Source organism: Diabrotica virgifera, chromosome 1, assembly GCF_917563875.1.
Source record: "Diabrotica virgifera virgifera chromosome 1, PGI_DIABVI_V3a".
NCBI lineage: Eukaryota > Metazoa > Arthropoda > Insecta > Coleoptera > Chrysomelidae > Diabrotica > Diabrotica virgifera.
In genome coordinates this window covers 63,118,625-63,133,852 of record NC_065443.1, presented here as the reverse complement: position 1 = coordinate 63,133,852, position 15,228 = coordinate 63,118,625, and the positions used below count along the sequence as shown (strand labels likewise).

The window sequence follows — 15,228 nt, the reverse complement described above, 5'->3', positions numbered from 1 at the left end:
GATCTTCTTGCTGAACCCCTCCAAAAGTCCATCTCAGTGACTAGTAAATTATTGTTTTTTTTTTGGTTAATTGCAAGACTTCAGCTCCACAGGTTATTACTGGTTTTAATACTGTATTGTAAATTCGTTTTTTGTTTTCTGTTCTTATGTTTTTTGCCACAATACCGAATTCACGGCTCCTATCACCTGTTTTTCCTTTACTCTCCTTTCTTTAAGGTACACGACAATTAGACCGAAATCATTAGACCAAAAGCAGTAGACCGAACTCATTAGACCGAAAAGCACTTTACCGAAACCTCACTAGACCGAACAGCATTAGACCGAAATGGTACTAATATAATTAGTATTAATATAATTATAATTATTATATATATTAATACTAATATATATAATACTAATATAATAGTACATAAATTAAAAAAGATTACAGTAAATTATGCTAAGATTTTGTATAGCAGTCTTTTTGTTTATTGTATTTTTTTATTATTTTATACATAGACTGTGTAAATTGTTACTCTGTACAGTCTGATATGAAATAATTTTCATCCGATAAACAAATTAGTAAAGGTAAAAATAAATTAAGGGTAGATTGACGTTAACACCATTTTAACTGTTTATAATAACCATCCAAATAATATTTAGTTGTAATTACATTAGTCTTATCTCTTTTACTGCGACAAGTAAAAAGAACTGCTTTTCGGTCTTCTGCTGTTCGGTCTAGTGAGGTTTCGGTAAAGTGCTTTTCGGTCTAATGAGTTCGGTCTACTGCTTTCGGTCTAATGATTTCGGTCTCTTTACAGTAAACCTTCTTTAATACTCACTTCGTTTGATCCTGTATTCATTAGTTTTATTCCCAGTTATACATATTCATTGCAGATTGCAATTGTATCCTGTTCCAGGTTCAAATTCATCGTTTTTTCCCTTCCTACGCATGTTTCCTATTCCGAATGTGTCAAAGTGAATCTCGGTAGAGCGAATTCAATATATTGCGTTTTTTTTAGTATTTACCTCCAGATCCCACTTTCTAAATTCCTCTATTAGTTTCCTTGCCTTATATTCGAGATCTTCCTTGTCCTGTGCAATTACAATTTCGTCATCTACATATTGCAGCATGTAGAGTATCGTATCTCCTACCGGTAGTCCCATTTCATTGCACTTCTTCTTCCATTTCTAAGGGCTTCATCAGCCTTTTGATATTAAGTATATTTCCAGTTTTAATTTTGGCTGCGTGTTTCTATATACAGTGCATTCGTAAAGTGTGGAAACGGTCTATTATCTCATGACTTAATTATTTTCAGAGTTAAAGCTCTGACAGGTCGATTTTTATTTTTAAATTATGATTTTTTGACGTATATCTCATAATAGTGACGTCGTCGATTTGGGCGTGATGACGTCATCGATGATTTTTTTAAATAGGAATAGGAGTCGTGACGTATCTCATTTCAAAGGTTATTTAATTCTCCATTTAGTAATATAAACATTAACATCATTGTTTTTACAGGGTGACCAAAAAAATAATTTTTGTATTAAATTAATTGCAGCAAAAAGAAGAATATATTATGTAATTTATTTAACTCAAAATACATTTTACTGCTATCAGAAAAGAGAAAAATAATGTTTATTTCGCAAATAAACATTGCCTTTCGATTAAATTAAATGTTCAAACTGCTAAGAGGAGGTGGGTGGCTGTTTGACATTTAATTTAATCAATTACTTTTAATGGGACATACGTCACAATTTTACTAAAAAAATGATTTTATTAACGTTTCGAAGCCCAAATCGGGTTTCGTTGTCAAAATACAAAATACTACTAAAATAAACAAAAATGTTGTTGCTAAGTAAAAAAATTCTCATTTATATTGGCAACTCAGACGCATATTACACATTTTATAGTGGAAGACCTTAAAATGATATTGCCAATATTTATGAGTTACGTTCCTGGAACGACTTTACTAAAAGATAGTTCATTCGATTACATTTCCCTTGTTTTTGTAAACAGGTACCAGTATACTACTTCTCCATTCGTCTGGCATTATGGAAGTTGGACAAATGCCAGACGAATGGAGAAGCAGTATACTGGTACCTGTTTACAAAAACAAGGGAGATATACAACAATGTACAAACTACAGGGCTATAAAACTTAGCCACACCATGAAAATATGGGAAAGAGTAATTGATAGACGGATACGTGAAGAGACCGAACTATCCGAGAATCAATTTGGCTTTATGCAGGGTAGATCAACAACAGATGCAATTTTCATTATAAGGCAGTTGATGGAAACATACAGGAGTAAAGAAACAAAGGCTCATATGGTATTCATTGATCTCGAGAAAGCATATGATAGAGTTTCTCGAGAGATTCTGTGGTGGGCACTCAATAAGAAAGGAGTCCCTGGTGAATATGTAAAGATTGTGAGGGATATGTATAAGGGAGTAACGACTAGTATTAGGATAGGTGTGGGAGAGACTGATAAATTTTATGTGAAAGTAGTAATGCACCAAGGCTCTGTGCTTAGTCCGTATTTATTCTCATTAGTTTTGGACCAAATAACAGCGAAACTACAGGGTAACATTCCATGGTGCTTAATGTATGTTGATGATGTCGTGTTAGTAGGAAATAGTGAAAGAGACTTAGAACAAAAACCGGAACAGTGGAGACAAACTCTGGAGGAAAAAGGTTTAAAACTTAGTAGGACAAAAACAGAGTATTTGGAATGTTCATTTTAAGATGGAGCTACTACAAATAAAATGGTATCTTTGGATGGTGAAATGATTGTGAAAAGCAATATTTTTAAGTACCTAGGATAGGTATTACAGAGTAATGGAGAAATAGATGGAGATAAATGCAGTAGACTTAGGGTTGGATGGATGAAGTGGAAAGAAGCGAGTGGTATGTTGTGTGACAGAAAAATTCCAATGAAGCTGAAGGGAAAATTCTATAAAACAGCCATAAGACCGGCTCTGATGTACGGAACTGAATGTTGGGCAGTGAAAAAGAAAGAGGAACAACGAATGCATGTGGCGGAAATGAAAATGCTTAGATGGATGAGTAAAGTGACAAAAAAGGATAAAATTAGAAATGAGTATATTAGGGGAAGACTAGGTGTGGCACCAATTGATGCCAAAATGAGAGAGCATAGGTTAAGATGGTTTGGTCATGTTCAACGTCGAGACGTTAATTACCCAATACGAAGAATAGCTGAAGTGCAGATTCCTGGAAGGAGTAGGAGAGGAAGACCAAAGAAGACCTGGGGGGAGACGATAAGGCAGGACATGTTGGTAAAGAGGATTAACATTGATATGACCCAAGATAGAATTGTGTGGTGAAATGCAATTAGAGAAGCCGACCCCGCATAGGGATAAGGCAAAGAGAATGATGATGATGAGTTCATTTGATTACATGAAATAAATCCCAACTCAAGAATATCCGTCGCAAAAAAATCATAGCATGTGATCTGTCTTTAAAAAGACAACCAAATGCAACGATGACAATAATATTCTCGCGTTAGAGATTCCATAGTAAATCACGAGGGAAAACCAGGAAAAAACCTCGTGATACTATCCCGACATCCTTTATTTATTTTTATTATTAATTTAATCGAAAAACAATGTTTATTTATGAAATAAATATATTTTTTTTATATTATCTGGCACCAGTAAAATGTATTTTGAGTTAAATAAATTACACACATTCTTCTTTTTGCGTCGTCAATCACCTTTAATGAACTACCACAAGACCCATATTCTCATTAATAAAAACGATGACGTCATCACGCCCAAATCGATGACGTCACTATTAGGAGATATTACCTGTCAGAGCTTTAACTCCGAAAATAATTAAGCCATGAGATAATAGACCGTTTCCACACCGAGAGAAAAAAATTCTTGACATAAAGAAACTTTATTAATATTTAAGAAAGATCGACTTGGCATATTGCCTAAGAAATATATCTTTGTATGTAAGATATAATTTTCTAAAATATTTCAAATAAATTCTACTATAGCCAAAGAAACATATCTTAAACATGATTGAACTATCACTTTCTGGCAAACTTCAAACCCATTTATCAGAAAGAAATTACACTTGATGTTAATTAATTTTATTAGTCATAAAAATATATTTTCTACACATTAGAAAACTGTTCTTTCTGAGCAATAATATTTCTTAGTAACGAATATTATTATTTTACTATTAATAATTTATTTATTTAATGTTAAGAAATATATTTCGCAGAGATAAACGTATATTTAGAGTTAAGTTAATATTTCTTGAAAATAAAGTGATATTACATACGGCGAAATAAATCATTGTGTTAAGGTAAAATCATTATTTATTAATAAAACAAGATATAAAACGTTATTATTACATACAAATATTTTCTCCACCGTTAAACCACTGGCTTCTACACAACAATAAAAGGATGGAGAGGCAAATCCAACTTCTTCAAATTTTCCTTCTTTTGTTAATAGCACTTTGTATAACAGCAATTCACTAAAACAAAATCGTTATGTAGAAAGAGTAAACTTACTTTAATAAAAAAATTTTTATAAAGATATAGATATTTATTTTGACAAATTTAGGAAATACAAAAAAAAAACAAATACACGGCCCCACGTAAGAACTATTAATACTAATAATAATCAATCATATTTAGTTCAAACATATGGCATTATTTAACCTACATATATTTGTTTATTTTTTTCTTTTTGTTAATGAAATATTAATTATTTATCTGTATAATATTAAGTCACACAATAAACATTGTTAGCTAAAACAAGAGGGAAAATACAACTAATGTAAAGCATTGAAGCAGACATAATAATATGTAATTTTCTTACTTTTTATAATCTAAAAGAGACAGCATACCTAATCATTGAGAAATTTTATTACGGGAAAGTATTATTAGTTTACATCTAAGTCATTTAATACATATTAACTAATTCAAGGTTTTCGGCAATAACATATCTTAACCATAAACATATATTTCTTTTAGACTAACTGATTTCTTTATCTCAAATAAATTAACAGAAAAAATTCTCAGCGTTGCACCCGCCATGCTTGATATAGCGTTATATTGTATATTTTTATAGAAGACGATACATTCAAGAAACCTATTATAGTTGATACATAAGTATACACATTTTTAAAAAGGTACTTACATGTATGAAGTTCTGGAAGGTCCCGCAGTTGGTTAATAACTCCTTTCTTAATATTGTTCTGAAGCTATATATTATATCATTCTGTCCCAGCTTTAAATTGTGGCATATTTCCCAGTTAGAATACTAAGCTCCTTTATTTCAGAGTCGTCCATCATTATACCTAAAAAGCATATAAAGATACTATTATATTTCTTTTTTAACCATTCGGATACGCAACAATATTATTATTACATCTTAAATTACTCAATGTACTTTTATTTAATACCTATATATGTACGTACCTTCAAAATATCCGTTAATTTTTAAAGTACACCAATAAATCCAACATCCATCTATATGGACATGAACATATCACGCCATCTTGACAAACACTGACGACTAAATCATAAATAGTTAATCTGCGCAATTCTTTTGTGGAAGAAAATCTCTTTGCAAGTAACATTTCGGCATTAATGACAAAGTTTTTATTTTATAACCACAGTTACTACAGAGGGTATTTCTGAAGAATTATTTCTTGTGGTTTAAAATATGTATTTATTTAATTGCAAGAAAATTTCTTGTTCACAAATATAAATATGCATTAACAACATTATATTTCTTATACTGCAAAATATTTGTAGTTTTCAATTTAAGAAATAAAAACTTTAGGATAAGAAAATTAAATGTAGCCATTAATGCATTTCTTAATATTGAAGAAATTATCTGTAAGAAATTATTGAGTTGTGTTTAAAAAACTCGTTTCTTTATATGTGAACCGGTATGTTTAAGTTAATAGGATATGTTAACTTTTAAGAAATATTGCTCAAAGAAATCGGTGTTTTAGGAGAAAAGAAATTGTTCTCTCGGTGCACACTTTACGAATGTACTGTATAATCCTTTCAGTGCCTGTATAATAGATACATTAAAAAGACCTATTTATACATATCAGGGCCGTGTCCGTTCCGTGTTAAGACAGGGCCTGGTCCAAAAAAAAAACAGTATGTACTCTTATGAGTATATTTATACATTGGCGTTTCCCGGACGGGGCCAGTCCGGGCCCGATCTGAAATTAATCCCAGCCGATATTTTTGCTGTCGGCACTGGTGATGCACGAAAATGACACGGATCGCAGGGACTTGTATAAACACGATTTTATTGTTTTGTGAACGCGACTGCTGGAAAACAGACAAGCAATAGATATTGTGAGGTGAGATCTTCTATCCAAGCCGAAATATTTTCAACTATCTTTTACACAGAGATATGTAATAACGTTTTCCTCTCTTATTCGACCCGGTACGCACACTGCCACAACCCGGTTGTATGTAAATATTGCATTAAAAATACCCGGACTCGGCACTGACCCGGAACGGACACGGCCCGGGTATGTATAAATGGGCCTTAAGCTGGTCTTTTCTAGTACTTCCCGTAGTCTGTTAATTGATAACGTGTCATATGCCTTTGTTAGATATACCATATAAGTAGATGCAACTCTTGGGCACTTGAGATTTTGACAGCCTTTTTTCTATTACTTGAGTTATACAGAAAATATGGTCCATTGTAAATCTACGTGCCCTAAAGCCACTTTGTTTCTCTGATTCGTATGTATAGTAACACAATAAGGTATTTTATGAAAATTCTTCCGTACAGTCAGTGTGCTAGTTAGGGTAATATGTCTGAATTTGGATCTTGTTTATTACCTTTCATATAGGGTGAGTCACCACTAACGGGACGGAAGATTACAGCGAAATGGTAAAAGATTTGAAAAAATTTTTAAATTAGTAGTTTGTAAGTTGATAAAATCTACATTTTAAAATTATTTTGAAATATACAGGGTGTCCCAATAAATGGCGCCGTATCAAAGTTATATTTGTTCTTATAAAACACCCTATATTTTATTCCATTTTTTAATTGTCCGCAAAAAATAAGGTATAGTTTCATAAGGCTTCCCTATACCTATGTACAGAGTGTTCTGAGTTATGTTGACTTTTCTTAAAATGTAAAGTTTTAAACGAAGGCTTATTCTCAAGTTACTTAAGAAATTATAAAAAAATTACTTTTACATTTAAATATTTGGATATTGGTTGAATGTATTTCATGATTAATTATTACACATTTATTTAGAGGGTGTTCAAAATTTACAGTTTCATTATTGGATTATTCAATGTATCATATGTTTCTTATTTTAAATGGAACACCATGTATATTAATAAACAATTATACTAAACAATTTTACCCCTTTCGAATGGTATATGATTGTCCTATAGCTAGGTCTCATAGTTTTTGCGTAATTTACAATTATTTAAACTCTTAATCTGTAAATCGATTTGTTAAGAGCAAACAGTAGCGATCAACAGGTAGCGAAAACGCGTTCCAAGATTGCGGCTGTAATTTTAAATATTTTTTCGAGATATTTGGCACACGTATTCGTAATATAATAAAGAATGGCGGTACAGAGCCCAATTTGAAAAATATATAAATATGTGGAAATTACTCTGTAATTAAATACAATATTAAAAAACGAGACTGTACCGCCATTAAGAAGAACAAAAAAATACATTTTCTTCAAATAAACTTTTTTATCCGATGCCTAAATTTTGTGTCATTTTGGAACTACTAAAATTTTTTAATTCATTAGTAATTCCAAAATTACACAAAATTTAGGCATCGGATAAAAAAGTTTATTTGAAGAAAGTTTATTTTTTTGTTCTTCTTAATGGCGGTACAGGCTCGTTTTTTTAATATTGTATTTAATTACAGAGTAATTTCCACATATTAATATATTTTTCAAATTGGGCTCTGTACCGCCATTCTTTATTATATTACGAATACGTGTGCCAAATATCTCAAAAAAATATTCAAACTTACAGCCGCAATCTTGGAACGCGTTTTTGCTACCTGTTGATCGCTACTGTTTCCTCTTATTTAATGGCATTGTATGACATTGTCTGTACAGTACGGTCTGCTTTTTATTTTATAATTAATGTATTGCATGATTGATTATTACACATTTGTTTACAGGGTGTTCAAAATTTACAGTTTCATTATTGGACTATTTAATATGTCAGATGATGCTTATTTTAAATAAAACACCATGTATATAAATAAATTATTGTAGTAATCACAGGTTCCTCTTTCGAATGGTACCTTTAGGGATGTTCTATAACTAGGAGTCATTTTTGCGTAATTTACAATTTTCTTAAACGGTAAATTGATTTTAAAAAATAATATTTATAATCACTCTCGATTTTTAAACTGTACGAAATAAATATTTGTTTACTGTATCATAATGAAATGAAAATTATGTCTATTTACTAGACGATTATTATAAAAAGTAGGTATGTTGGTCTGTATACAATACATTAAAAAAATCAGGATCTTCTATAAAGTCTAAAGTCCATAAACGATAAGTTAAATATTTATCATAATCCTGTTTGGTCTAATACTGGTGTAGTTGAGTTTTATATGGATAATAATGGTTTCTCTTAAGTATCCTAACAGTCGTTTGACTGATTTACAATTCACCCGAAATTTTTTCTTTACTAGTATTTGGGTTTTCCGTAACAGAAACCAGGACATCAAGCTTCTTGACGTCATCACAAATAACTGGTTTATTTTTATTTAACTTTCCGTATGCAACATTACCAATAGCACGGAATCTATTGAAATCTCTCAAAAACGTCCTTTTTGGGTGTCTTCTGTCAGGATACTTTTGAGCGTAAACTTAAGAAGGTAAGATACAATTTTGCAAACACTCCCCAATGCAAAGTACCATGCCTACTCTTTCGTAGATAACGTGATTATTCATTTTTAGGAACAAATAAATTTGAATATCATACACGGATCTTTATATTTTTGATAATTACCTCACCGTACTGTCATAAAATGACGATGTCATACAATGAGATACATCTTTTGTTTTAAACTCGATTTACAGATTAAGAATTTAATTAATTGTAAATTACGCAATAACTAGTAGACCTAGGTATAGGACATAATATACCATTCAAAAGAGGTGACTTCGTTACGTATAATGGTGTATTAATATACATGGAGTTCAATTTAAAATAAGAATCATATGATACATTGAATAATCCAATAATGAAACTGTAAATTTTTAACACCCTGTAAATAAATGTGCAATAATTAATCATGAAATACATTCAACCAATATCCAAATATTTAAATGTAAAAGTAATTTTTTTATTTCTTAATTAATTTGAGAATAAGCCTTCTTTTAAAACTTTACATTTTAAGAAAAGTCAACATAACTTAGAACATTCTCTACATAGGTATAGGGAATCCTTATGAAACTATACCTTATTTTTTGCGAACAATTAAAAATGGAATAAAATATAGGGTGTTCCATAAGAAAAAATAAAATTTTGATAAGCCGCCATTTATTGGGTCACCCTGTATATTTCAAAATAATTTTAAAATGTAGATTTTATCAACTTATAAACTACTAATTTAAATTTTTTTTCAAATCTTTTACCATTTCGCTGTAATCTTCCGTCCCGTTAGAGGCGACTCACCCTGTATATATGGATGTTATCACAAACACTAAAAAAAATTCTTTTTATTTTTTTGTAGTTTTTGTTAGTGGATGTTTTAAAATTTCATAATTTATTGCCTTATTCATGGATCTATAGAGTATTTGCTGAAATCTCAGAAAGAGAATTCGAAAAGATGAAACCAGAAGACAAAGACAAATTTGGTATACCGCTGTTTCTTCTCTGCGGATTTAATTACAGACAATTCGATGCGGTAAGTTATTGGATAGGTAAGAACGGTATGTGGCAAAATAAACAGTACTGAAATTGGTACAACGGCGGATCCAGCAACCTTGCAAGGTGGGGGCAATGAAATAAAAATTTTCTCATGACTGGCGTACGCAGGATTCTTTTTCAGGATAGGCTGTTTTTTTCTTATTCTTCATATACCATGTCCTTTCAGAACGTTGTTTACCATCAAAGGTATCTTAATTATATTTATTGCCATCCTAAATCAACCACGAAATTCTTCTTCGTCCTGGACTGCGTTTGCCTGCTATTTTCACTTGAATAATATTTTGTAACTTTGATTTTATGGAAGTAAGTAGCGATATATTGTTTTATTTGAAAATGAAAAGTTGGTTAGGTGTAACTTATTTGTTTATTACACAAATTATCTGCTGAATGGTAAGTCGTATCATTTATTGGGTTTTACCTGTAAGTAGAGCGTAAAAAGCTGAGAAATTTGGTATACTTAGCTCAATATTTTAAAATTTGTCATTTATCTGGTTTTCGCAGTATACCGACGAAATATGCTTTAAAATGACTAAAACATATCCTGATCAAACCTAACCTAATCGAGAATAATATAAACAAGTTAATAACTGAAAATTAAAATGACCTAGTAGGTACCATTCAAATATTCTTTAGTGACTAAAACATAACCTGATCAAACCTAACCCTAAATTTTTCTAATTTCATCTTAAATTTAAGGTCGCTTTTCACGTAGACAAACACCCAAATAATTGTACTTAATTAAATTAACACATTCTATATTTCCATAAGGAATTATAATTTTTTTAAATAAGACAACATTGCACAATCGACTGCGCTCAACTCATACTTAAACGAAATTTACACCAAATGCGCAACTGTCATGGCGGCCATATTTTGAAAATATCACATTTTTAAATGAGATAAACACAAAAATTAATGCTGAGCGCACTTAATTGTGAATTTTAAATTGATAAAAAAGTAAGGCAGATCGCACATATCATATTATTCACAGTTGTCAGACTCGTGTGGGGAGGGAGTCAATACTAAATAAATACCCTCTTCTGAGCTATAGAACTAAAACATTGAGACGATGATTAATATAGTTTATCATTCGATAAGGGCTTCCTTTTTCCAGTAACTCTCGCATTCCTTCTCAATTTGTTTTTCAACGCACAAACAGTCTCCAAGATCCATATATTTCGGCCATAATTTATTATTTATTAAATCGTAATCAAAAACACCATATACAATCTTCACGAATAGTCAAAACGTTGACCTCCAACTACACTAGCGCCGCCAAGCGGGAGAAACGGCGTACATAGGTGCCATTGGTATGCCTCAAATTTGTATGTGTCATGCGCCGAAACGTACTGAGTGGTTTCCGAACGTCGTTATAACGTACATGTCTTGATAATGTTAGGTACTTCAGAATGGTTCTGTTTTGCAGAAACAATTTTTGTGGTCAGGTATTATTTTCGGTCATACGGAAAAGGTCACGAAAACGGTCCAAGCTTAAAATCAACAATGGTTTCAGCGGAACGGTACAACCTGTCACACCGTCAGGGAGTCTCTTCGAATACTGCGCGGGCAATAATTTTGGGAGTTGCCACTCACGAGGACGAGGTTCTACAGTAAAACCACTCCTCGGTCGGCGCTTTGATCTCAGGAAGTAAACCAGCAAAGTACGAAATTGGTAATTCACCAGTGGTGGATGCGGGCGGAGGCCGCACGCTCCTTTGGTTAACCTTACAGAGCCGTACAAAATCTTTCTGGGCCTACTACTATTATTTATTAAAAAAAAAACATGCGGCTTTCCATATTTAACTGTCCAGATGTTCTTATTAAATGTTAATATTACAAAACTAAAGGGTTTAATAAATGAAAACAATATTACAATTCAATGTTTATATTTCAACGGTATTTAAAATATCAACCGTATTGTGCAAGTTTTAAATCTCAATGGTTTTTAATATATTGTACACGTCATATAAACGTCAAATAAAAAGGAGGTTAATCTCGAAGCTCTCACGGCATTACTATACTCTGTTTTTAAACCAGGAGGAGTAATTTAATTTTACCGCGTCGTAACGCTTTTTTGTAATTCGTCCAACGGCAGGCAAGTTTACTCCACTGTTATGAAATTTTAACACTATTGACATTTATGAAATTTTGTCACTATTTACATTTCATAGGTTAATTTGGTTATATCGGCGATTTTTTGTGTTTTCTGCATTATTCGTTTAGTTTCAGTTGTAGTCTGCAAAAAATTAAATTAAATTTTGCAATAGTCCTACTTTTCGTCAAATCAATCGCGTAATGTGCAAGAATATATCAATTAAAATTCAAACTGCTAAAAAGGTAACCATTTATTCTAAAAGTTAACCATTTATGTAAAAGTTTTACATGGTTTTACAGTAAAACCAAATCTTAAAATCACAGTAAATGAACGGAAAAAGTTTTTTAATAGTCTCGAGAAGCCTTTTATAATTTATGGTGATTTTTAGCCACAAATTTAAATAAAAAAAAATTTCTCTTCGTCTTTCTTTTTTTTAACAATTTCAACAGTTTTTTAATAAATTAAAAGAATATTAACTATTCTAATTGGGAAATAAGCCTCAATTTAACTTGAAAAAATAATTTTATTAACGTTTCGACTTCCAATTCAGACGCCGTTGTCAAAATACAAAAATAAATTAATATTTTGTATTTTGACAACGACGTCCGAATTGGAAGTCGAAATGTTAATAAAATAATTTTTTGAAGTTAAATTGTGGCCCAGTAAAGGACTTGAAGAGTCAGATCAACAAAGCATCTGCATTGTCAGGATGTCTGCGGGACATAGTCTAGTCAAATCCATTTTTAAACCACAAGTAAATCCAGTGACTAAAAGGAGAATGGGTTGATGCGTTTTTAAGAAAATTATGTCCAGTGTTATCCACTACACAATATTATCAACTTTCAGTGTCATTTAGTTTGTATGAATTAGAAATAAGTCTTCCAACAAATAAGTCCAAAGTGAAAGTTATCTTCCAACACCAAATTGTTCTATATGGTCCACATAATGTTAAAAAAAAGTCACACCATTTTGAGCGTCGGGTTTGGGGGGTGGGGAGAGAGTGGGGAGAAATCTGCAAATTCGTAGTTTTTAAGTTTTTCGTCAATATTTCTAAAACTAAGCGGTTTAGCATGAACAAACCTCTACACAAAATTGTTCTACATTAAATTAGAAATAAAAAAGGCCCTATGCATAACCCTTCTAAAATGAACGGTTCCAAAGTTACGGAGGTAGTATAGTATAATTGATCCAAAAAAAGGCCTAACCCAGACATCCAAAATAAAAGTTTTCCTTCAACACCAAATTGTTCTACATGGTCCACATATTGTTTAGTAAAAAGTTACACCATTTTGAGCGTCCGGTTTGGGGGGAGATGGGAGAGAAGTCGGTAAATTAGTAGTTTTTTTACGTTTTTCGTCAATATTTCTAAAACTATGCTTTAGCGTAAGGAATGTTGTATAGAAAAATATTCTCCATAAAATTTAAAATAAAAAAGGTTCTATATATAATTGTTATAAAATCAACGGTTCCAGAGTTACGGAGGGTGAAAAGTGGAGGTTTTCGATACTTTTTATATTTACCGATTTCTCCCCCCAAACCCGACACTCAAAATGGTGTGACTTTTTCTGAACAGTATGTGGACCATATAGAACAATTTGGTGTTGGAGGATAACTTTCACTTTAGATGTCTGGGTTTTTGGTATAGTTACATCATAAATATTGCCCAAAAATATAACTCTGGAACCGTTGATTTTACGTGAACCGTGATTTATGTATGGAACATTTTTTGTTTTAAATTTCATGTAGAACATTTTTGTATATAACATTGTTTACGCTAAAGCATAGTTTTAGAAATATTGACGAAAAACGTAAAAAAACTACTAAGTTACCGGCTTCTCTCCCATCTCCCTCCCAAACCGGACGCTCAAAATGGTGTAACTTTTAACTGAACAATATGTGGACCATATAGAACATTTTGGTGTTGGAGGAAAACTTTTACTTTGGATGTTTGGGTTAGGCTTTTTTTGGACCAGTTATACTATACTACCTCCGTAACTTTGGAACCATTCATTTTAGAAAGATTATGCATAGGGCCTTTTTTATTTCAAATTTAATGTAGAACAATTTTGTATAGAAGGTTATTCATGCTAAACCGCATAGTTTTAGAAATATTGGCAGAAAACTTAAAAAACTACGAATTTACCGATTTCTCCCCCTCTCTCCCCGCTCCCCCCCATACCCGACGCTCAAAATGGTGTGACTTTTTTCTGGACATTGTGTGGACCATATAGAACAATTTGGTGTTGAAGGTTAACTTTCACTTTGGATGTCTGAGTTATGCCATCTTTTGGATCAACTATACTATACTATTATATTATGTTGGCAAATTTATATCAAAATAGAAAAAAAAAACACTATTAAATTTTTTTATACAAATATGGCTATCAGAAGATATTTCAGATAGTTGGAGAGAGTACCGGGTGATTCCTATTCTCCCCCTAAAAAAATGAGGACCTTGAACAATATATAGCAAAATAGCTCTTGAACTAAGTATAGAGCTGCAGAAAAATGTATTATATAATATTATAGCAGAAGTAGTTATCAGTAGTAATTGCACAAGAGCTCTGAAATTATTGAATTTTTCCCGAGTGACACTTTGACAGTTTTAATTTTTCAAAGTGTCACGAGAGCAAAAATTCTATATTAATTTCAGAGTCCGAGTGCAATTTGTTGCGATTATTTCATGAATAAAACTGTTCAAAACCAAAATTGTATTGCAATTTATTTATGTAAGTACAAATTAGTACCATTAAACACACAGTTTTTATAAAGATTTGACGATTGAAAGTCATCACTTTTATAATTTTTAAAACATTAATTGTCATTAATGTCACTGAATGTATTTTTTCGTAGCAACGAAGGGCATCTGACGTAATATACTTAACGACGGGATATTATCAAAAATTATCACCTTAATTTGCATTTCTGTAGCTTTCTATTGGTCAGAATCTCCTATGAATGAAATAATCAGTAGTAATTGCACAAGAGCTCTGAAATTATTGAATTTTTCCCGAGTGACACTTTGACAGTTTTAATTTCACGGGCCGAAGGCGAGTGAAATTATGTCAAAGTGTCACGAGAGCAAAAATTATATATTAATTTCATGAATAAAACTGTTCAAAACCAAAATTTTGTTGTAATTTATTTATGTAAGTACCATCAAACACACAGTTTTTATAAATATTTGACGATTGAAAGTCATCGCTT

At 31.6% G+C, this 15,228-nt stretch overlaps 1 protein-coding gene across 3 annotated transcripts in view; it reads left to right on the top strand.

Moving 5' to 3' along the window:
• The window catches only part of LOC114329267 (lipase 1), a 128,126-nt gene that overhangs the window by 78,954 nt on the left and 33,944 nt on the right, over positions 1–15,228 (top strand). For 2 of the 3 annotated variants that reach the window (XM_050658775.1, XM_050658708.1), the window contains one exon: positions 9,730–9,903. The exons of the other annotated variant lie outside the window; for it this stretch is intronic. In XM_050658775.1, the coding sequence (XP_050514732.1) occupies positions 9,730–9,903 (174 nt within the window). The remainder of the gene's footprint in view (positions 1–9,729; positions 9,904–15,228) is intronic. 3 annotated transcript variants of the gene reach the window in all.